Source organism: Sarcophilus harrisii, chromosome 2 (assembly GCF_902635505.1).
Source record: "Sarcophilus harrisii chromosome 2, mSarHar1.11, whole genome shotgun sequence".
Lineage (NCBI taxonomy): Eukaryota > Metazoa > Chordata > Mammalia > Dasyuromorphia > Dasyuridae > Sarcophilus > Sarcophilus harrisii.
Window position 1 is genome coordinate 152,401,223 of NC_045427.1, and position 21,515 is coordinate 152,422,737.

Sequence of the window (21,515 nt, forward strand, 5' to 3'; positions counted from 1 at the left end):
TAATTAACCCCTATATACTGAAAAAAGACATGTATCCTTGGTAAATGCCATTATTTTGGCTTGAATTTTTTTTTTTTTAAACTTGTTATACTACTTCTCTATCCCAGCCCAATAACAAGATGGTTTGAAAACAGACAAATATTAGCAGGCACCATGGCAGAGAAAATGAGGACATCACTTGCTTCAGTCCAGCAAGGGGCACCTCGAAGGGCCAGCATGAATTTGCTTGGGGAACCTTTCCTCATTCCCAACTTAATCACAAATGTCCAATTCCTAAGCTCCCACCAAGCAGTAGATATCCATTTTCTGCTGGATGTCAACATCCCATCCCCTTCTTGGATGGAAATAACACAGACACTTTAACCTTTGGGCCCACTCAAACTATCCCCTTCCCAACAGTCACTGGTTGAGGACTATCTGTCCTGTCATTGCTCCCTAAGATTCGCAGTCTTACCATCGGCCCCTGCTGTTTTGTCAGCTGGACTTAACAGCCTTTTCACCTGCCATGAAACTGAATTCTCTCTTATATGCTGTCTACATGACAGCATGAGTTCCTTGAAGGCAGGACCCATCTCCTCTTTCTTTTTGTATCTTCAAAATTTGTACTGTTCTTGCCAAACTGTATTTTTCAGTTGCTTTTCTGTTCCATGATGTTCCAATGTCTAACCTTTTCACATATCCACCTAGTCTGCATTTGTTGTCCTTGCTGTTGCTGCTGCTACTTACCTTTAAGCTTTTTCATCTGGGAAGCTTTCAATTTCTTGCTCAAATGATAAGGTAATGATAAGTACCAATAATACTGGTAGTGAGGCAGATATAATGCTTTTTTACAGTTTCTGCATTAGTCAGCTTAAAATTCCTTGGCTCTAGCAACCATATAGGAAGGGAAAATTTCCAGTTCCTTTTATTACCTTTGTCCTTGGCAAATTCAGAATTATTTTGTAGTTTAGTTTTCTTCTTAAAAATCATTCAAAAATAATCCTTCTTTACAGCTTGGTAGGCGAATTCCTTCTATTTTGACGGTCCTTTATTAGTAGAAGGAATGCTTTTGCTGTTAATCTCTAATAGGTACCACATGGACTTTTGGCCCCTTATCAATATATATCAGAATTTTTAATCTTTATAAATATCAATATGTTCCTCATAGCAGGAAGTCTATATTTTTTAGTGAAGTTTGCTTTTAACCAACTTAAATATTTCATGATAAATATAATTCTTGGCTTTCAAAGTAACTTCATTTCTTCTTGCATTTATAAAATGTGAGAAGAATGCATATTTTACTATTAAAATTCCAGCCACTCTGTCATATATACACAATTTGATGGTGAAATTTCACCACCTTCATGGCAGTCATCAAAAACCTGTGGGAACAAAAGAAAAAGTTCCCAATTAATCTTAAGTTTTAAAAACAATTTCACTACAGACACAGATGTCAATTATATCATACCCTACTACAACAAAAATCTATTTCTTAGCATCAACTGATAGTCTACTTATTTCAAGCAATATTCAAAATGAAATTCTTTGAATTTTAAAGAATTGGAATAGTGCCTAATAATGTATCATCACAGGATTTTCAGTTGCAAAGTAAATTTATCAATAAATACGAGAATTTTTAATTTCACTAAAATGAAATGCTCATATTAATAATTTTATCTAGGGTGGCAGCATGAAGTAGTGGATACTGCTAGACTAGGCATAAGGAAAACCTTAGTTTAAATCCTGCCTGTGGCATTTAATGGCTTTGTGAACTTAGGAAAATCATGTAACCCTTCTGTGGCTCCTGTACTTTAAAATACAGGTTATCAAAAATAAAAATAAAAAGAATGATCTTCTAAGCCACATGACTTGAGTTTTTTCAGTTTCCTTATCTCTTTACCTTAACATTTCTGTTTTAATTAATTAATTTCTTATTTATTTATTTATTTTATTTATTTTTATTTATTTTTTCCCTCCCTTTCTTTCTTAAGACCTTTATTAATCATCTCTCCTTTCTTGCATTTTTACTCTTTCTACCAAGTGTACCTACCAACATGTTCAATTTTCTCTAATTTCCTCCAATTATTATTATTTATATTATACTTCCAATTCTCCCCCGATGTTCTCAACAAATTTCTTAAGAGAAATTAAGTCTACGCTTCTTGTCTCTATTCTTCCATCTCCTATAAATCCTTTCAATTAAGACTTTTTTTGCTCTAGTCAAATTGCTGTTAACAAAGACCTCTTAATATTTGATCTAATAGCTTTATTTTTCTTGTTCCTTCTGAAGGTGAAATTGTCAAACACTCCTTCTTCCTGAAATCTTATACTCAATTTGCTTTTTAATATTTCAAATACTGAACTTTGCATTTCCACTCACTAAATTGGTACTTTTTTTTGACTTTGGAAAAAAATTGGGGTCATCTTTGATTCTTCTCTCTCTTATTTGTGAAATATAGCCAGTTGCTAAGACCGCTGAAACATTTTATCTCCATAGTCACTTATAAATCATAATTCTACTATCTTAGATGGGATCCCTATTATCTTACCATCAACCAATAATAGTATGATGGAAAAAAGCACTAAAGCTTTGAAAGTCCTGGGTTTGAATTCTCCCTCTGAAATTTACTAGTGGGGATGATCTTGGACAAATCACTTAATCTTTACAAGTCTGAGTTTCCCCAACTGTAAAATGGAGAAAATATCTGTATTATTTACCTCAAGGAGCTATTGTGAGAATCAAATGAGCTATTTTAAAATGTTTTGTAAAAATTCAAGCTTAACACGATTGTCAGTTTTGATTATAGGACGTTTGTGTGAGTGTCATAAATGATCTGCCTTCAATGTTTTCCCATTTCCTTCAACCTATCTTTTATACTGTCTCCAGATTAATCTTAGCACTAGAAGAACTAGAATTTAAGACCATCTTGAAAGACCAATCTGTATCAATTGATGTACTTTTTTTTTTTAAATCCATAAGGCAAAGAAAAGAGAAAGTAGAATGAATTTTGTTTCATAGGAAAATGTGTGTGTGTGTGTGTGTGTGTGTGTGTGTATGTGTGAGAATTAGTGTATCTGGTCTTTTCAGTGTTAAAGCAAAACTCTGATCATGCCATTAAACTGTTCAAAAACTTTCAGTGGTTGCTCATTTCCAACTGAATGAAGTTGAAATTTAGTATACTGGCTCAGAATGACATCTCAGTATCCTGAGATGTTAAAACATAATTTAGTTTTAAACTATCTTTCTAATCTAATTTCCCATTAACTTCCTACTACTTCTGTACCTGGTCAAACCAAACTATTAATCATGCTCTGAATCTATCTTGTGCTTTTCCACCTATTGCTTTTGGTTAGATTATCCTTTTGCCTAGAAATCCTTGCTTAAGTTCCTCCTTTGTGGAAATTTTACTCATTTTTAAATCTTCATTTTAAAATCACTTTCATGAAATACAGCCTTCTATAACTTCACAGGATGAAGTGATTTCTCTGTCCTTTGAATCTGATAGCACTGTTTTTGCGAGCCTATTTCTTCATCTATAAAAAGGAACAATCATACTTAAGACTATCTACCTCTCGGGGTGTGGTGAAAAAACATTTTGTAAACCTTTAAATACTATATAAATGTGTAGTACTATCATATTGTCTTCCTCTATCAAGTTTCTTATGTGTATGTAGTGTATATTATACATAATATGTATGTGTGTATGTAGATGTGTGTTTAAATGTATGTGTGCACACACATGTATATAAAAGTATTATTCATGATATCTTGTATATAGAGTACTTAATAAAATATTTTTTCAAATAAACGAATACAAGTAGATTTATAAATATGAAGATTTTACTACCAAACGTTTTAATTCTAGCACAAATTTTTAATGCTAGAATGTTATCAGAAAAAAATTAAATTTTACCTCTATTTATATATGAAGTACTTAGAGCATAAAAAGCCCAATTACAGGGGCAGTTAAGTGGATAGAGCACCAGCTCTGAAGTCAGGAAGACCTAAGTTCAAATCTGATTCAGACACTTAACACTTCCTAGCTGTGTGACCTTGGGCAAGTCACTTGGGCAAGAATCCCTATTATCTCAGAAAAAAAAAAAAGCGCAATTACAAAAAGAACAATTCAATAGCAGATCTTAGTAAAAGACAAGGAGCTGAGGAATATTTTTTAGAGAAAAGAAAAGGTAAATGATTTGCCCACTTGATAAAACTAATTAGCTCTGGGACTTAAAAATTCAAATTTTCTAACTCTCAGGGTAGCACAGTCCATTCTTTTTTTTTTTTTTTTTTTTAATTTTTATTTAATAGCCTTTTATTTATAGGATATATGCATGGGTAACTTTACAGCATTAACAATTGCCAAACCTCTTGTTCCAATTTTTCACCTCTTACCCCCCACCCCCTCCCCCAGATAGCAGGATGACCAGTAGATGTTAAATATATTAAAATATAAATTAGATACACAATAAGTATACATGACCAAAACGTTATTTTGCTGTACAAAAAGAATCAGACTCTGAAATATTGTACAATTAGCTTGTGATGGAAATCAAAAATGCAGGGCCACAGTCCATTCTTGATCCCATGATAAATATGACTGTGCAAAAAAGACATAATCTGCTCAATGGGGCCAAAAATTATGATAGAGCAAATTCATATGTGACAGCTCATGGTTACCCACAACAGTCTTTCAACTAGTTTTGTTTCTGCTAGGTTAGCTATTTAGTAGGTTCATTTTGATAGCAATTAAAAAATATAAAACAGCCTAACTTACCGGACAGAGTCCACAAGGTGCTCGAACTAAGCCAGTAGGCTGTATGATTGGACTAACAGCCCGATACAGTTTCATATGTCCATCTACACTGCCAACTGTACCTTCTTTGGCAGCAATGATGGTCATTTCCACTTTGCCATCATAAATAAGTGTGTTCAAAATTGTTTCAATATCTTCCATGGACAATTCCACCTAAAAAAAACAGCAACAAAAAAAACCTTCATGATACTATGTATAACAGAGACTGAAAGGTTCATATACAAGGCTCTTTTTCTGTTTCTGGTTTTTTTTTTCCCTAAACATGGAAACTGTTCATATTTGTCACATGTACAACAGAGGAGGAAAAAATTTTAAAAACTGAAATAATAGATGATCATATGTCATTTTAAGGTTTACTAGGTAGTATTTTTATTCTTTTGAGTCAAGTCAAGTTAACAAATAGTTAATAAGCACCTACTACATTCCAGGCACTGTGAATATCATTTGTGAGTTCAACAACAACCTTATAAGGCAATATTTACATGTATTATTGTAGCCATTTATGGATAGGAAACTGAATCTCAGAGAATTTAAATGTCTAGTCCATGGTTAAATAGTAATTGTTAAGAGGCAGGATTTGATCATAAGTCTTCCTGACTCCATGTCTAACACTCTGGACACTTTTGACATGCAGCCTCTACAAGTTAAAATTCAATTTAGTTCAGCTGAACAAGCATTTATTCAAGTTTTGCTATGTGCCAGGCACTATTCCAAGCACCAGTATACAAAGACAAATATGAATCCAATTCCTAATCTCAAGGAGCTTACATTTTGCTGGGTAGAAACAGCATAGACAAATAAAGATCAAATATATGCAAACTAAATATAAAGCAATTTCAATGGGGTATGGTGAGAAGTGGAAATAATTCATTAATCAAAGCTCTCTGAAAGAGGCAACACTTGAGCTAGGGAATTATAAAAGCAGAGGTAATAAAGAATATTATTAGACTGGGTGCTAGGAAGGATCTTAGAAGTTATCCAATTCTACCTCCTGGATTTAGTTTAAGAGGTAACAGATGCTCACAGACTTGCCCAAGGTCACACACATGGGGTAAGTACCAAGGGGAAAATTTGAATCCAGGTCTTGAGACTATAGGGACTGTGATCTTTCTGCTATTCTACACTGTGTCCTTGCCCAGGGCTTCCTTGCCTTTGATTCAAAGGAAGGACATGTAGGATGATTCTGAAAGGAAACGAAGAAGAGTTGGACACCTAGGACAGAGAATATTCAGGAGAAAGTCGCCATGAAAACACAAGGGAAAAAAATAATCCAACGAATCAGGTGGTTAGTAGCATCAAATACTGCAGAGAAGTCAATGAAAAAGACACTGGTTTTAGCAACTAAAGAGACTATGTCTTTCAGTATTTCCAGTTATCAAAATGTCACAATTACACAGGGAAATGTGGAGGAAGGAGGGGAAGCCCAGGCAATAAAAGAACATGGCTGAACCAGACAGTCTTACAGACTCTTTCAGCCAGAAACCCACGCGGGGTGTATATAGGCAGCATAAGGCACAGTGAACAGAACCCAAGTTCAGATTTCTGTCCAATGAACCAAAATACTTGCTAAAATATTCATTCTTCCAAGTTAGAAACCTAAGTCTTTCAAAGAAAAAAGAATTCTTTCTAAAGCTAAGAATTGCTTGATGAAAGATATGGTGCTTTGTTATACATTCTGTACAACAGATGATAGAGGACAGCACCACAGAGTGCTGGGCCTGGAGACAGGAAGGCCCGAGTTCAAATCCAGTTTCAAGAAACTTACTAGCTGGGTTACCTTGGGAAAGCTACTTACCCATTGCCTGTCTCAGTTTTCTTAATGGTAAAATGGGGATGAGCACTTCCCAGGGTTGGGGTGAGGATCAAATGAGATAATATACAAAGCATCCTTTTTTTCCTTTTCTTCAACTAACCTGAAGCCTTAAAAATCACCAGAGCCAACATGGAAAGGAAATCAAGCCATCTGGTTATCTGCAGTCTCCCCTGTGTGTTTGGGCTCAAGCTCCACTCTCTGGCACACAAGATGCTGCTCTGTTTATGCTAGGACAAACCTGGACAGACGTGCTCAGCCCTCTCTTGTATCCTTAATCAAAAGGATCTTTTTCAAGATCCTTCTCTAAACCTGGATCTTAACCTGATTTGGCTCTGTCAGTATGCTGCTCACTTCCCTGCTTTTTATTTTATTTTATTTTATTGTTTTTGATAAAGCAATTGGGGTTAAGTGACTTGCCCAGAGTCACACAGCTAATAAGTGTTAAGTGTCTGAGGCCAGATTCTAGCTCCCAAATTCTGAAGGACATTTGTCAAATACTGATTTAAGCCCACATTCTCAGGTCTATTAATAGCTTGTCTTTGGACAAGAGCTTAGAGCAACTGCAGGACATTTAAGACTGATGAACACTTCTTATGAGCTAAAATGTAATAAAAGAAAAAGGTTTGAAACTTGATACTGACCTTACTAATGCCTAGTTCACAAATATATTTCCATACTTCATGAGATGAAGCAAATGAACTGTTTCTTTGTATCATGGGGTTCTGTTTGCTTTCTCTAGCTGTTTCTGCCTAAAAGTGTAAGGAAAAATTTCAGTTAGGAGGAATATTGATGAATGGTTTTTTAAAATACACAATTTATACAATACTGTCAAGCTAAAGAAATTACATTAAGCAAACAAACCTAGTCTAGCATATTTGATTTTTAGATGTTATTTAAAAGGATTAAATATAGACAAAAAAAGATTATAGCAGTAAAACTTATTTTACCTTGCTTTGTAAGAATTTAAAACACTGTTGGTTTAGAACTTCTACAAATTCAGATTCAAAATCTTGGTCACTATACCAGGCTCCACCAGTTACTGATCTATCAGGTTGTAAATTATATAGCATGTAAACCTTCTTCTTTGAGGCCTGTGAAGAAATATGGAAAGCTTTATTTACTAGGGTACAAATACAATTTTTCCCCCAAACTTTAAAGGTTATTATTCTAACCCATAAAAAGATATATGTATGAAGGAAGGCAATATTTTAAAATGGAGAAAGACTATACTATATTCATCAATCTGTAAGTGTACTCTAAATACCAAAAAGCCAGTTTTTTACTCTCTCAATATGTATACATTGAAAAATAGCTCAGTCTCTGAAAATTAGTGTAAAGTTTTAACCAAGCTTATGTAAACAAAGTTACTTGGACATATGTCTCTAAAGGGTCAGCATTGAAAGTTATTAATCAAGTTACCTCCATTGTAGTGCAGGGAACTTATCAGTAGGGTGGGGTTGGGAGAAAGAAATAAAGAGACACATCAATAAATGATAGCTAAGATGCTAATAGAGAAATTTTCTGATCACGACCACTTAGCAACAATTCTTAGCTGAAAGTGGCATTAAAATTTCCTCTGTCATAGCAAGACAAGAAAAATAAAGAAACAGGATTATACCTTAATAAAAACTTTTTAGTCTATTGAATAAAAAGAATTTATTAAAGCATCAAATTTCTGATTAACAAAGACTTTATACTATGAATTCTGAACAAAGACAGTACTTTCATGTGTATATTATGAAGAGCAAAAAAGAAAAAAAAATACTTACTGCAACAGATTTAACAGCTTTGATAAGCTTTTTACTCTCCAAATTCTTTAGTATTTTGTTGATTTCTGTTAATGGCAAGTTACTTTTATATCGAATATCTCTGCTCCAAATACCTTAAAAAAAAGTTTAAGTAGTTGAACTCAAAATATCTCATGTCAAATAATACTTAATCTGTATTTATTGCTATTTTGTTACAATTCCAAAATTGGCTATAATAACAAAGTATATAAGCAAATACTATAATCACTTGCTGGTTTCCGAGTGTACTTAAATTGTAAAAAGAAAATCATGTCACTCAATACGCTATTTCAAAATCTCAAATACTAGTAATTCGTCTTTTTAAGATATTTACATAAGAGGAAATAATTTTTTAGTGTCTAAAACAGTAGATAAAGCCTTTAAAATCATATTTAACATATATATTTCCTTTTTTTTTTTTTTTTTAAATTTTTATTTAATAGCCTTTAATTTACAGGATATATACATGGGTAACTTTACAGCATTAACAATTGCCAAACCTCTTGTTCCAATTTTTCACCTCTTACCCCCCCCACCCCCTCCCCTAAATGGCAGGATGACCAGTAGATGTTAAATATATTAAAATATAACTTAGATACACAATAAGTATACATAACATATATATTTCCACCTCAGTCATCAGGATGGGGAAGATTAAGTAAACATTCCATTCCACCCTTACCACAGAATGAAAAAGATTTTAAGCAAAGATTTTATGAGAAAAGCTAGTTTGTATGTGTTAATATAGCTGAGAGGGAGAAAACAGGAGGGAAGAAAAGGAAGACAGCATAAAGTGACATGTAAAATTATTGAAAAGCAGTATTTTTATTAAAGATTGCTCTTTCTTTTACAATGAATATTGAAGTACCTTTTAAATATCTCTGAAAGAAAAGGTATGTAGTTCTAATATAGGTTTCTTGGTAAAAAATGAAGATGCTAGATTTCTTGGCTAACCTTACTGAAGACCCAAAAGAGATAACAGGGAAATGAATAAGAAGAGTAGTTGCTATTTAACAGAGGCAGGAATGAGTTCTTACTTAATCTAATTTCTCTCATTCTATATAGAACCAGGTAAGCAGTTTGGTCATGCTTCTAGATCCTTTAATTTAATTCTTTGTCCTAGAAGACAAAAGTCCACGTTATCTTTTGCAAAGTAGTTCCTAAGGAAACTTGTCTGCCTCCAACAATAAAACTAACTAAAAAAAACTAACTAAAGTTCTCTGTAAATCTATTCTAGCAGTTATGATTGTTGCTTCAAAACAGGAAAATGGTGAAAATACTGCAAAGGAATTACATGGAGAAAATATTTTTCTAAATTTTCTTTCCTAAATCGGGAGATCAAGGAAAGAAATACACAAAGGTACCATTAGTTTTGTATGTGTATATGTGTGTGTGTGTGTGTATAGTCTTATACATACATATGTGTATAGCATACATTATACAGAAAATTTAATTTTGTTGGCTTACAAAACTATAGTTTGATATGAACTGATGAAACAATTTTTAATATCTAAAATTGCTTACTGGAATTTTTATATTATTACTTCATTGGTGTAAATTCCCTCTATTAATTCAACTCAATCCTGCTCTGCAATTTATAGCTTTGAACAGATGCTCAGGCTTTGAAAATGTAGATGACTTGTCCAGAGTCATAGAACTCCTTGTGTTAGAGGCAGGAATTGAATTCTAAGTCTTCCTAACTATGAGGTCACTATACCAAGCTGCTTACCGAATCAACTGAGGTTAAAATAACCATTCGTTTTAAAAACAATTTCCTATAGTTAATAATATATAGAATTAGAGTTACAATTTCAACAATTTGTTGAAACAATTTGTCCAACAATTCAACAAAAACAATTTTTCCAAGCAAGCACTAATATAGAATTGAAAGAGTACATACTAAACACTATATACTACAATACTAATATTTTAGACATAATTCTTCAATACCTTTGTTTCCGGCATCTTCTATGATTTGATATACTAGCTTCTCTTGGTTATCTGATCCCTTCATTTTACTGGAAAAAAATGTTATTAGAAACCAAAAAATTGTTAGATTTTTATTTCTGAAGTTTCTCCCTGGTTTTGAAAATATTCATAGACTGAAATATTATGTTGTTATATTTATTTCTTTATAGATATAAGAACTTACCCAGTATTCTGAGATTCTTTTATTCTATACAGAAGACCTGTATTACTCCTCAAGAGATCCAACTGTCCCTGTAATTGGTTTTATATAAAACAATTAATTATTTGAGACATCAAATTTGATAAAGAATTTCAAAATATTTACTTCTAATAGTTCTATCTAACACAAATACCCCAATGCTGTACTCTGTCCTATATTTATTAGCCTTCATGAGGAATCTTGTATGGTTTGAACAAGGTAGCCTTTGAGGTGTCTTATCATGTTGTAATTCTCTGAACTACCCATAATCAAACAAGTGGTCCCACTAATTCATGAAAAAACTTTTTAAAAGTTGTGAGCAACTACCCTACCTAAGTAATAAAATATGCACATTCAGCATAAATAACCATAGATGTTCTATAATCAAATAAAAGTTGCAATATTTAAAATTAATTTATGATCAGGATTTAAATTTAACCTCTAGCAATTATTACTTATATGACTGGACAATTCATTGAAGGTCTTGGAGTTTTAATTTCAACATCTATAAAACGAGGATAAAAAAGAAGGAAGCAAATCCTAAAGCATTATGGAGATATTAATTATGATTATAAGTTATCTGATCTCACAAAGTTATGAACTGTTATGTTGTGATATAATTAAACAAATATGGGAAATGTTTCAAGTGATTTTTCAAGTAATTCTGTCAATATGATCTTTATATAATTAAAAATTATACAAATATAATTAAATTAAAAATGTATTTGTAGGTTTAACTGCTAAAATAGGAATATAGACACAATTGAACCTTTTTGAAGACACCTGGGTCTGCAACCTAGACACTGCAGCAAGGGTTCAATTATTCTGCAAGTACATTTAAACGTAGGCACTTAAACTTTCATTCTAGGAGTACAGTCTAGCTAGGACCTTCACCAAAACTGGTGAAGCCAATTTTGTAAATCAATAAATGACATCTAAAAAATTAGATTTTACCTTACCATAGATAAGAGTCTGTTGATGGCCATGGCCCTCTGCTGAGCTTCTATATGAGGCATTTCATTCTGAATAACTTGGTCTGTAATCCCATGAGGAAATTGATGACATAATTCTATAATCCTACAAACAAAGACATCAATAATATTTTATACAACCCATTTTAAGGAATGAGGAAAAAAACTAGCATCATGAAATGTTTCATTTTTTCTCCCATATCTGACAGATAGTAGTTATGATTGATTTTGCTCATTCTTTACTAAATATGAGTTTTAAATCAGAGTAAAACTCATTAAAGTCTCATCTAAAATACTACTTTTTATAGGAATATTTTCTCAGTCCTTTGTAATTCTAGTGTCCCTTTATTATTTCCAATTTATCCTGTCTGCAGTTTGTTTATACATAGTTATTAGCATGTTTTCCTCCATTATATTGTGAGCTCCTTGAGAAGAAGGTCTTTTTACCTTGTTTAGTCTTCCCAATACTTAGCACAGTACTTTCCACATGGTATGCATTTGATATTTAAGTATGACATACTAAAGACCTAACACAAAAGACTTGGAATTTCCTGTATTTCATAAATTTGCTATGTACATATATGAAGACAATGCCATTGTTTCTCCCCATCATTATGTTGTTCTCTAGTCTATACTACCAAATAAAACTTGTCGAAGAATATCACCCCGTCAATGGACAGTTTGTTTATATTGAATTGTGAGCTCCTTGAGAGCAGGGAATGGATTTATTCCTGTTATCCCTCCCACAATCTGGCACAAGTGCTTTCTTTGTACATAGTAGGCTCAAAATAATTGTTTCCTGATTTAAATTAAAATTGTACAAAGAACCTAGCATATAATTAGGTACAATCATGAAGCTGTTGAATGGTGCTGGAGGAAATTTACTTAACTTTGTTAACTGGGTTTATTATAAATTTATGATATCAAATCTCAACTGAGCTCCCTTCCCAGGCCATTTGATAGGATTCTTCCTTCTTCCCTATTAACAATAATTCTATTTTTATTTGTTAAAAATGCACTGTTATCTTCTGTTTTATATCATTATTATAATACATCTCTTCTCCGATTTGCCATCTCCCTCATCCTGCCCCATTATTTTGGTATATACTGAAGCTTTCTTTGAATTTTTGATCTTCCTTGGGTATCTGTGGATCCAAATATATGAGTCATATGGATCACTGCCATCTTCCTAGACTCCTAGGTTTGTGATTTTGGCATTATCCTGGACTCCTCACTTCTCTACACATCTAATCAGTTGCCAAATCTTGCTTTTTTAAATCTTCACAACATTTCTCATTTCCAATTCCTTTCTCTACTCTCACAACCTCTACCTTAGCTCAGGCCCTCTCCTATTCAATAAACTCCAGTGGCCTCCAATTGCCTATAGGATCAAATATCAACTCTTTCATTTAGTTTTTAAAGCTTTACAAAGCTTTTCAGCACCATTAGACCTTATTCCCACTTCAACCCTTTGTGATCTAGGCAAATAGACTTTTTCTCTGTTCCTCATATGATGCTTGCTCTCTGATTTCTTCCTATCTCCTTTTCTGTGACCATGCCCTCTCCCCTTAGGGTAGATCCTAAGACTCTGTCCTTTCTCTTTCTTCTATACACTCTCTCAATCCCCTTATTGGCTACTAGCTATTTAATTATTACCACTATATAGATTACTCCCCAAAACTATTTTTTGGGAGACCTGGTCTCTCTTTTGTTAGCTCCAGTTGATCAATCATTTATCAAATCTCTGTAATGTATCAGGCATTTTAGGTTAAGTTACACAAACAAACACAAACAATTTTTGTCCTCAAGGAACAAACTCATGTTCTATTTCATCACCTATTGCTGACTGGAACTTGCAAATTGTATATACAGTAAGCATTTCAATCCATCAAAACCAGAACTCATCTTTCTTCCCAAATCCTACTCTCTGCTATACTTTCCTGTTTTCAACATGGACACAACTTTACATCTAATCATTCAAATTCCTTAATTCAGAATCACCCTCCACCACTCTCCCTCTTCTCACAAAGACAATTACCTTCTCATTCTCTGTCAACTCATAATATCTCCTTATTCTGCCTCTTTCTACAGCTGCTATAGTCAATTAAGTCTTGTCAATTCTTTCACTACAACAGCTTTCATATCTATCCCCATTCTCTAAACTCAAACCACAATTCAGGCTCTGAGCATCTCTCGCCTGGACTACTGAAACAATCTGGCCTCTGATACTTGCTATTTATGTGATCCTGGGCAACTGCCTGCCTCAGTTTCCTTAGCTATAAAATGGAGATAAGAACAGCACCTATCTCCCAAGATTGTTGTCAGGATCAAATGAGATATTTGTAAAAGCACTTTGTAAGCCTTAAAGCACTATATAAGTGCTAACTATTGTTGTTGTTAAGTCTTTTTTTTGTCTCAGATTATTCCCCTCTTCAGTTCTCCACATAGCTAAAACATAAATTTGACTGTGTCCCTCCCCTGCTCAAGAAGGTTAAGTGGCTACCTACAGACGCTGGGATAAAACACAAATTTCTTTGTTTGGCATTTGAAGCCCGTCACAACTTGGCCCCAACATACCTTTTCATACACATTACACATTGCTCCTTTATACCACAATATCATCTTAACTCCTTACTCTTTCTCAGTTCCCATACACAATGAAATGGTAAATCCTATTAATTCTACTTTCAAAACATCTTGTGTCTCCTTAACTCCTGATGGTGCCAAAACCCTGGTGGAGGCCTGTTATGAGCCAGAACTTGAAACAAGGTGTTAACTCACTAGAGTTGATAGAAACAATGCTTAGGTAATTGGTTCACACATTAGAGCTCACACCTTTAAGAGAGTTTACACATTAGAGCTCACACATTAGAGTTCACAAGTCTGGGAGATTCACAAGTTACTCTTCCCATAGTCCCACTCTCAGAGGAGGAATCAACCTTTGAGTTACACCTCTAAAAGAGCATAAAAAGGAGCTGAGTCAGTCAGTTCGGGAGATTGACAGAGTAAGAAGTCAGTTGAGGGGACTGAGAAGCCAGGAGTCAGAGTTGAGCTAGAAGCAGAAGCCGGCAGAGGCAAAAAACTAGCAACGAGAGCTCTCGGAACCAAAGAAAGCTAACTGGGCTATTTTGGAAGATACAATAAAGAACTACTTTAACAACTGGCTGCATATGAGGTGATTATTACTTTGAACTGAAACTAAGGCTGCCTCCAGAAAACTTCCCCAAGAAACCTGCTCCCAGAGAAAACCATTATATTTTAGAAAAAGAAGAGAACACCACAGAGGCCTTTATCACCTCACCCCTAGATTATGAAAATACCTGCTAGTTGTCCTCTAGCAATTACCTCCCCACTCCAGTCCATCCTCCATTCAGTTGTCAAATTCATGTTTTCAAAATACAGGTCTATCCAGTTACTTCCTTAATCAATAAACTCCAGAATCAAATAGAAATCCTCTGTTTGGGTTTAAAGTCCTGTATAACCTTCCCCCTCCCACACCTTTCCATCTACTTTCACCTTATATTCTCCCCACGCATCCAGTGACACTGGACTCCTTGCTTTTCCTCACACATGCCACTCCTACTTCAGTGCTGATTACTATTTCCCAAGTAGGAGGAGGGCAGGTGCAAGAAAAGGGCAGCAGCATGAAATGAAGATCAACAGGGAGAAATATGATCAGGGTATGGGGTCAGCTAAATACAGTGGACTTTCACCAAACAGAACATTAGAATCCAAGGGCTAAGAATGTTTGTGGCAGTCCTTTTTGTAGTGGCTATAAACTGGAAAATGAATGGATGCCCATCAGTTGGAGAATGGTTGGGTAAATTATGGTATATGAATGTTATGGAATGTTATTGTTCTGTAAGAAATGACCAGCAGGATGAATACAGAGAGGAGTGGCGAGACTTACATAAACTGATGCTGAGCGAAATGAGCAGAACCAGGAGACCATTATATACCTCAACAGCGATACTGTATGAGGATGTATTCTTATGGAAGTAGATTTCTTCAACAAAGACAAGATCTAACTTAGTTTCAATTGATCAAGGATGGACAGAAGCAGCTACACCCAGTGAAGGAACACTGGGAAATTAATGTGGACTACTTGCATTTTTGTTTTTCTTCTCAGGTTACTTTTACCTTCTGAATCCAACTCTTCTTGTGAAACGAGAGAATTATATGGTTCTGCACACATATATTGTATCTAGGATATACTATAACATATTTAACATGTATAAGACTGTTTGCCATTAGGGCAGGAGGTGGAGGGAGGGAAGGGAAAAGTCGGAACAGAAATGAGTGCAAGGGATAATGTTGTAAAAAATTACCCATGGATATGTTCTGTCATAAAAAGTAATTAAAAAAAAAAAAAAAAGAATCCAAGGGCTAGTTCCAAGTGTCTTTCTTGTCCATATATATTCTGTATGTGCTTATATATGTACATGTTGTTTCTTACCACAGAACAATAGGTGAATGTGTTTCACTTTTGTCTTTGTATCCATAGCTCCTAGCTTGGCATTGACAGTTATATTTCCTAATAGAATAATTACTAAAATGTTAAGAAGGTAGGTCCTGTGAATATCTTTTAAAATATTTTTACAATTATATAATGATATAATTTCCTTTGTAATCATATTTTCTTTCTTTCTTTCTTTCTTTTTTTGCTGAGGCAATGAGGTTAAGTGACTTGCTTAGGGTCACACAGTTAGGAAGTATTAAGTATCTGAGGCCAAAAGTGAACTCAAGTCCTCCTGATTCCAGGGCCAGGGCTCTATCCACTTTGCCATCTAGCTGTCCCAATCCTATATCATTTCATCTTATCTGTTTTAAAAAAATGACATTATTCTAAGAAGGAATGCATAGGTTTGATGTAAAATCATTTAGGAATCCTGGGCTAGAGCATCCATTAATAGGTTCAATTCTATATCCCTTACAACAGCTGTATCCTCAAAGGATATGAAGAATTAAAGATGGAAGAAAATAAAGCCATTTCTAGTCACGTGAAAAAATGATTTAAATCACTATTGATTGGAGAAATGTAAAGTAAGACAACTCTGAGGTATTACTTCACATTTCTCAGATTGATAAGATGACAGGAAAAGATAATGATAAATATTGGAGGAGATGTGGGAAAACTGGGACACTGATACATTGTTGTGGAGTTGTGAACTAATTTGGAGAGCAATTTGGAATTATGTCCAAAAGGCTATAAAACTGACCACCTTTTATCCAGCACTGTTTTTACTGAGTTTGTATCCCCTCAAAAATCATAAAACAGGGAAAAGGGCCCACATGTGTAAAAATGTTTGTAGCAGCCCCTTTTGTAGTGGCAAGGAAGTGGAAACTGAGAGGAATGGCTGAATAAGTTATGGTATATGAACATAATGGAATATTATCGTTCTGTAAGAAAAGATGAACAATATGACTTCAGAAAAGCCTCTTTTGTCAATAAAAAGTTACTATAATAAAAAAAAAAAAAAAAAAAAAGAAAAGAAAAACCTGGAGAGACTTACATGAACTGATGATGAGTAAAGTGAGCAGAACCAAGGGAACATTGTACACAGCAACAAGAAGACTAGGTGATAATCAACTGTGATGGACTTGACTCTTTTCAACAATAAAGTGATTCAAGGCAGTTCCAACAGACTTGTGATAGAGAGAGCCATCCACGTGCAGAGAGTATCATAGAAACTGAATGTGGATCAAAGCATAGTATTTCCATCTTTTTGTCTGTTGGCTTTTTTCCCCCTTTTTGGTCAGATTTTTTCTTGCACAACATGACAAATATGGAAACATGTTTAAAAGGACTGCACATGTTTAAGCTCTATCAGATTGCCTGCTGTTTGGGGGAGGGAGGAGTTAAAGGAAGGAGGAAAAATCTGGAACACAAACTTTATGTGTATTTAGACAAATAAAATACTACTGAGAAACAAAAACAGCCGTGCCCTTAACTCTGATAGTCCCTTACATTAGACTGAAATATATTCAAGTTATCCCCACTACTGGAACACTTTATAAAGCACCTTTTTATTCACGTCATTTAGTGAATAACGAAAAGCATTTATGCTCTATGTGTCCAGCCCTGTCACCTCAGCCTACACTTGTAACTTGTTAAGATAATTACTGTAACTGACTATACAGTAGCAAGAACAAGCTAAGTGGCAGCGTGCAAACTTTTTGAAATCAGCAGAATTCATCAGACCACACATAGCTGTAAAGGTTAAGGGGCAGATGATGGCCCCGTCCCTCCCCCTCCCCTTCCCCCCCCCCCCCCCCCCCCCCCGCCACCTCCCCCCCCCCGCCCCCGGCCCCGGCCCCGCCCCCCCGGGGGCGCCCCCCCCCCCCGGGGGGGGGGGAGGGGGAGGAGGGGCTGGGGGGGGGGGGGGGGGGGGGGGGCGGGGGATTCCACCTGATCATTAGGACGGGAATACAAACTATACATGATTCCTGGAGTATCCTTTTTACCTGTTTTCTATTTCGACCGGGTCGGCATCCGGCGGCTGTGCCTTCACTTTTACCTCAGCCATGACGAAGCCGTGCACGGCAAAGCCGGGGCCGAGCCACAAGGATCTAAATCGAACCTCCGGCCACCACCACCCGGACTCCGCCTCCAGCCGCCAGAAAGGGGCCTTCTCCTCTGAGTCGCGTCGCAGCAAAGGACCCTCTTCTCCTCAAAAGTAGTCTAAGACACGCCTGTCCCATTTGACAATTAAGTGCTGCTTGCTTGGTTTGTGCACTGCGTTAACTATTTAAAGGGTTTCCCTGCACGTGTGTGACAGGATGGGTTTTCTTGTCCTCTTAGGCTCTCTTCATTATTTTTCTTACATGGATCAGGCTAATATTTAGACACCTACGACGCTCTCCGTGTTAGAAGTAGGAGGAGAACTCGCAGGATTCTCCCAACAGCTTGGAAGGGGCGGAGCCAGTTGCTAAGAAGCGAGACTTGCACCAATCAAAATAGTCTCTTTCGCGGTTTCGGAAGGTCCTGGAGCGTCTCTGGTAACTGGCGTCTCAGGACCCACCCGGTGAGGATCTGAGGGGGTCGTGGTCGGTCTAGGTGGGCACCGGAGACCCCGGGGCGGGCAGTAGGACGGGACAGCCCGGGAAGCATCGGGACCAGATGAATGAGGTGACCTTTCACCTGCCAGGAAAACGTGTCGTTTGGGGATGACCTTGGGGACATCGTGGCCGACCCCGGCGCCAACTTGGGATTTCTCCCCTGGTCTTTCTCGCTAGTTGCCAGTTCTGCGTGCCGAGGGCACGTGCCCGAGCCCTGCGCGAAGGGCCCCGCATACTAACCTGGCCTGGGTGTGAGGGAGGGCCGCCGCCCGGGGCGCTCGAGTTGTGCGGAGAGCTCGGGGCTCCGCGGGGGAGGCCTTCAGCCATTTCTTACTGATCAGTTCCTGTGGGGGTCTCGTTCTCGATTTTCCCCTCAACAAAAGCACTGCTACCGGAGAAATTTAAACGCTCGTATGCGTAGAATTGTGGCCCACACATTTATGTAGCCTATAAAAAATATCTATGTGTGTGCGTGAAATTGTGAGGAGTGATTTACCCACAAAAGTCACTATTGACAAAGGAAGCTTTATATGTCTTTGTGTATGTGTGTGTACATAATATGCACATATACATATGCATACATGACGTAATGCATATGTACACAGCTATAGATATATGTACAACTTTGGGGAACGATTTCCCCAGGAAGTGACAGCCAATACAGAAAGCTAATAATATATGTACATACAAAACAGATGTATGCATGCATATGTATATATATATATATATACATACACGTGCTTATAGGTCCTCTATATGTATGCATATTTATATATATATATATATATGCACACACATAAATAGGCACACAGATAGAGTGTATAAATATAGATATGTATTTATATGCATGAAATTGTGAGGAGTGATTTACCCACAAAAGTCACTATTGACAAAGGAAGCTTTATATGTCTTTGTGTATGTGTGTATACATAATATACACATATACATATGCATACATGACATAATGCATATGTACACAGCTATATATATATGTACAACTTTGGGGAACGATTTCCCCACAAACTGACAGCCAATACAGAAAGCTAATAATATATGTACATACAAAACAGATGTATGCATGCATATGTATGTATATATATATATATATACATACACGTACTTATAGGTCCTCTATATGTATGTAAATTTATATATATATATATATATGCACACACATAAATAGGCACACAGATAGAGTGTATAAATATATTATATGCATGAAATTGTGAGGAGTGATTTACCCACAAAAGTCACTATTGACAAAGGAAGTTTTATATATCTTTGTGTATGTGTGTATACATAATATACACATATACATATGCATACATGACATAATGCATATGTACACAGCTATATATATGTACAACTTTGGGGAACGATTTCCCCACAAAGTGACAGCCAATACAGAAAGCTAATAATATATGTACATACAAAACAGATGTATGCATGCATATGTATGTATATATATATACATACACGTACTTATAGGTCCTCTATATGTATGTATATATATATATATATATATATATATATATATATATGCACACACATAAATAGGCACACAGATAGAGTGTATAAATATATGTATATTTATATGCATAAAATTGTGAGGAGTAATTTACCCACAAAAGTCACTATTGACAAAGGAAGCTTTATATATCTTTGTGTATGTGTGTATACATAATATACACATATACATATGCATACATGACATAATGCATATGTACACAGCTATATATATATGTACAACTTTGGGGAACGATTTCCCCACAAAGTGACAGCCAATACAGAAAGTTAATAATATATGTACATACAAAACAGATGTATGCATACATATGTATATATATATATACATACACGTGCTTATAGGTCCTCTATATGTATGTATATTTATATATATATATGCACACACATAAATAGGCACACAGATAGAGGTATGTAAGGGGTAGATTAACACATAAAAAAATGAAACTACCCCTCTCCTAAGGAACCTTTCTATTGAAAGAAGTAACATGTACATGTTTCAATATAATAACTAGCATTTATATAATATAGTTTATTTATATTTATTTATTTATTATTTATATAATATAGTTTTAGAGTTTGCAAAATGATTGTAAAATGTTACTTCATTTAATCCTCATAATAAATTTTATTCCTATTTTACAGATGACGTTTAGGCATATAATATATATATATATTTCAAAGTTTTACAAAAATGAATGTGAAAACTATCTTTACATGTATTTGGAAAAGTAAAATACTTAAAAAAAGAAATTGATATGCCCATGGTCATATGGCTAATAATCATCTGGATATGACTGGATATGAATTTAGGACCATCTTGACTCCAGGTCCAGGAGACTGTGCCTCCTAGTTGCCAATATGACTGTCTGTATAAAGTAGTTGGTGGAAAACAGGTGTTAGCATCGAGGAGAATCAGAAAATACCTCTTCTAGGAGGTTGTGCCTGAATTGAACTTTGAAGGAAGCTAGGAATTCTAAGAGATGGAAGTGACATTGCAGGCATAGGGGACATGTCTGTGCTCAGGCATGGAAGCAAGAAATGAAATTTTGCATGTAAAGAATAGCAAATGGGACATTTGAATTGGACTGTGAAATGTTAGAAGCAGAGTTATTTGTAATAAGATTGGAAAGGTAGTAGTCTGAGACTAAGGTCAGTTCTCTAACCCAGTTGCAAAAATTTCAGGAAGAAACTTATCGTGATCTTAGTTAATTGCAAAATAGCTTTTGGAAAGTAGCCTTGTTTCTAGCATTTAACTGAAGGGATTTAAATATTATTTACACTATCCTCAATACATTTCACAGGATAGAGGTGAGCTCTCAGTTGTCCCCCATTACTTATGTAGGAGAAAAGATTATGCTGTAGCCATTCCTAAATGATCTTTTCAACTGTTGAAAG

General features: G+C 35.4%; 2 protein-coding genes across 7 annotated transcripts in view; one reads left to right on the forward strand and one right to left on the reverse strand.

Moving 5' to 3' along the window:
• Window positions 1-232: 232 nt before the first annotated feature.
• POLR3F (RNA polymerase III subunit F) lies at window positions 233-18,156 on the reverse strand. The gene is made up of 9 exons (XM_031951069.1): window positions 18,000-18,156; window positions 11,523-11,640; window positions 10,549-10,616; window positions 10,347-10,414; window positions 8,379-8,491; window positions 7,557-7,700; window positions 7,251-7,358; window positions 4,758-4,949; window positions 233-1,361 (listed from the first exon to the last, which is right to left on the reverse strand). Exons 1-9 carry the CDS (start codon window positions 18,059-18,061, stop codon window positions 1,284-1,286), a joined length of 951 nt encoding a protein of 316 aa, XP_031806929.1. The 5' UTR covers window positions 18,062-18,156; the 3' UTR covers window positions 233-1,283.
• Window positions 18,157-18,447: 291 nt separating this feature from the next.
• The window catches only part of DZANK1 (double zinc ribbon and ankyrin repeat domains 1), a 132,445-nt gene continuing 129,377 nt past the window's right edge, over window positions 18,448-21,515 (forward strand). For 5 of the 6 annotated variants that reach the window (XM_031951068.1, XM_031951061.1, XM_031951064.1 and 2 more), the window contains exon 1: window positions 18,566-18,663. In XM_031951068.1, the coding sequence (XP_031806928.1) occupies window positions 18,655-18,663 (9 nt within the window). In that variant the 5' untranslated portion in view covers window positions 18,566-18,654. The other variant, XM_031951062.1, reaches the window with a different exon arrangement.

Excerpts from the sequence above, each read along its gene's own strand:
- POLR3F (XM_031951069.1), bottom strand. The coding sequence starts at position 18,061 with ATGGCTGAGGTAAAAGTGAAGGCACAGCCGCCGGATGCCGACCCGGTC. Across the intron at positions 7,359-7,556 it reads TTAAATTCTTACAAAGCAAG|GCAGAAACAGCTAGAGAAAG; the intron begins GTAAAATAAGTT and ends TTACACTTTTAG. Across the intron at positions 4,950-7,250 it reads GTGAACTAGGCATTAGTAAG|GTGGAATTGTCCATGGAAGA; the intron begins GTCAGTATCAAG and ends TGTTTTTTTTAG.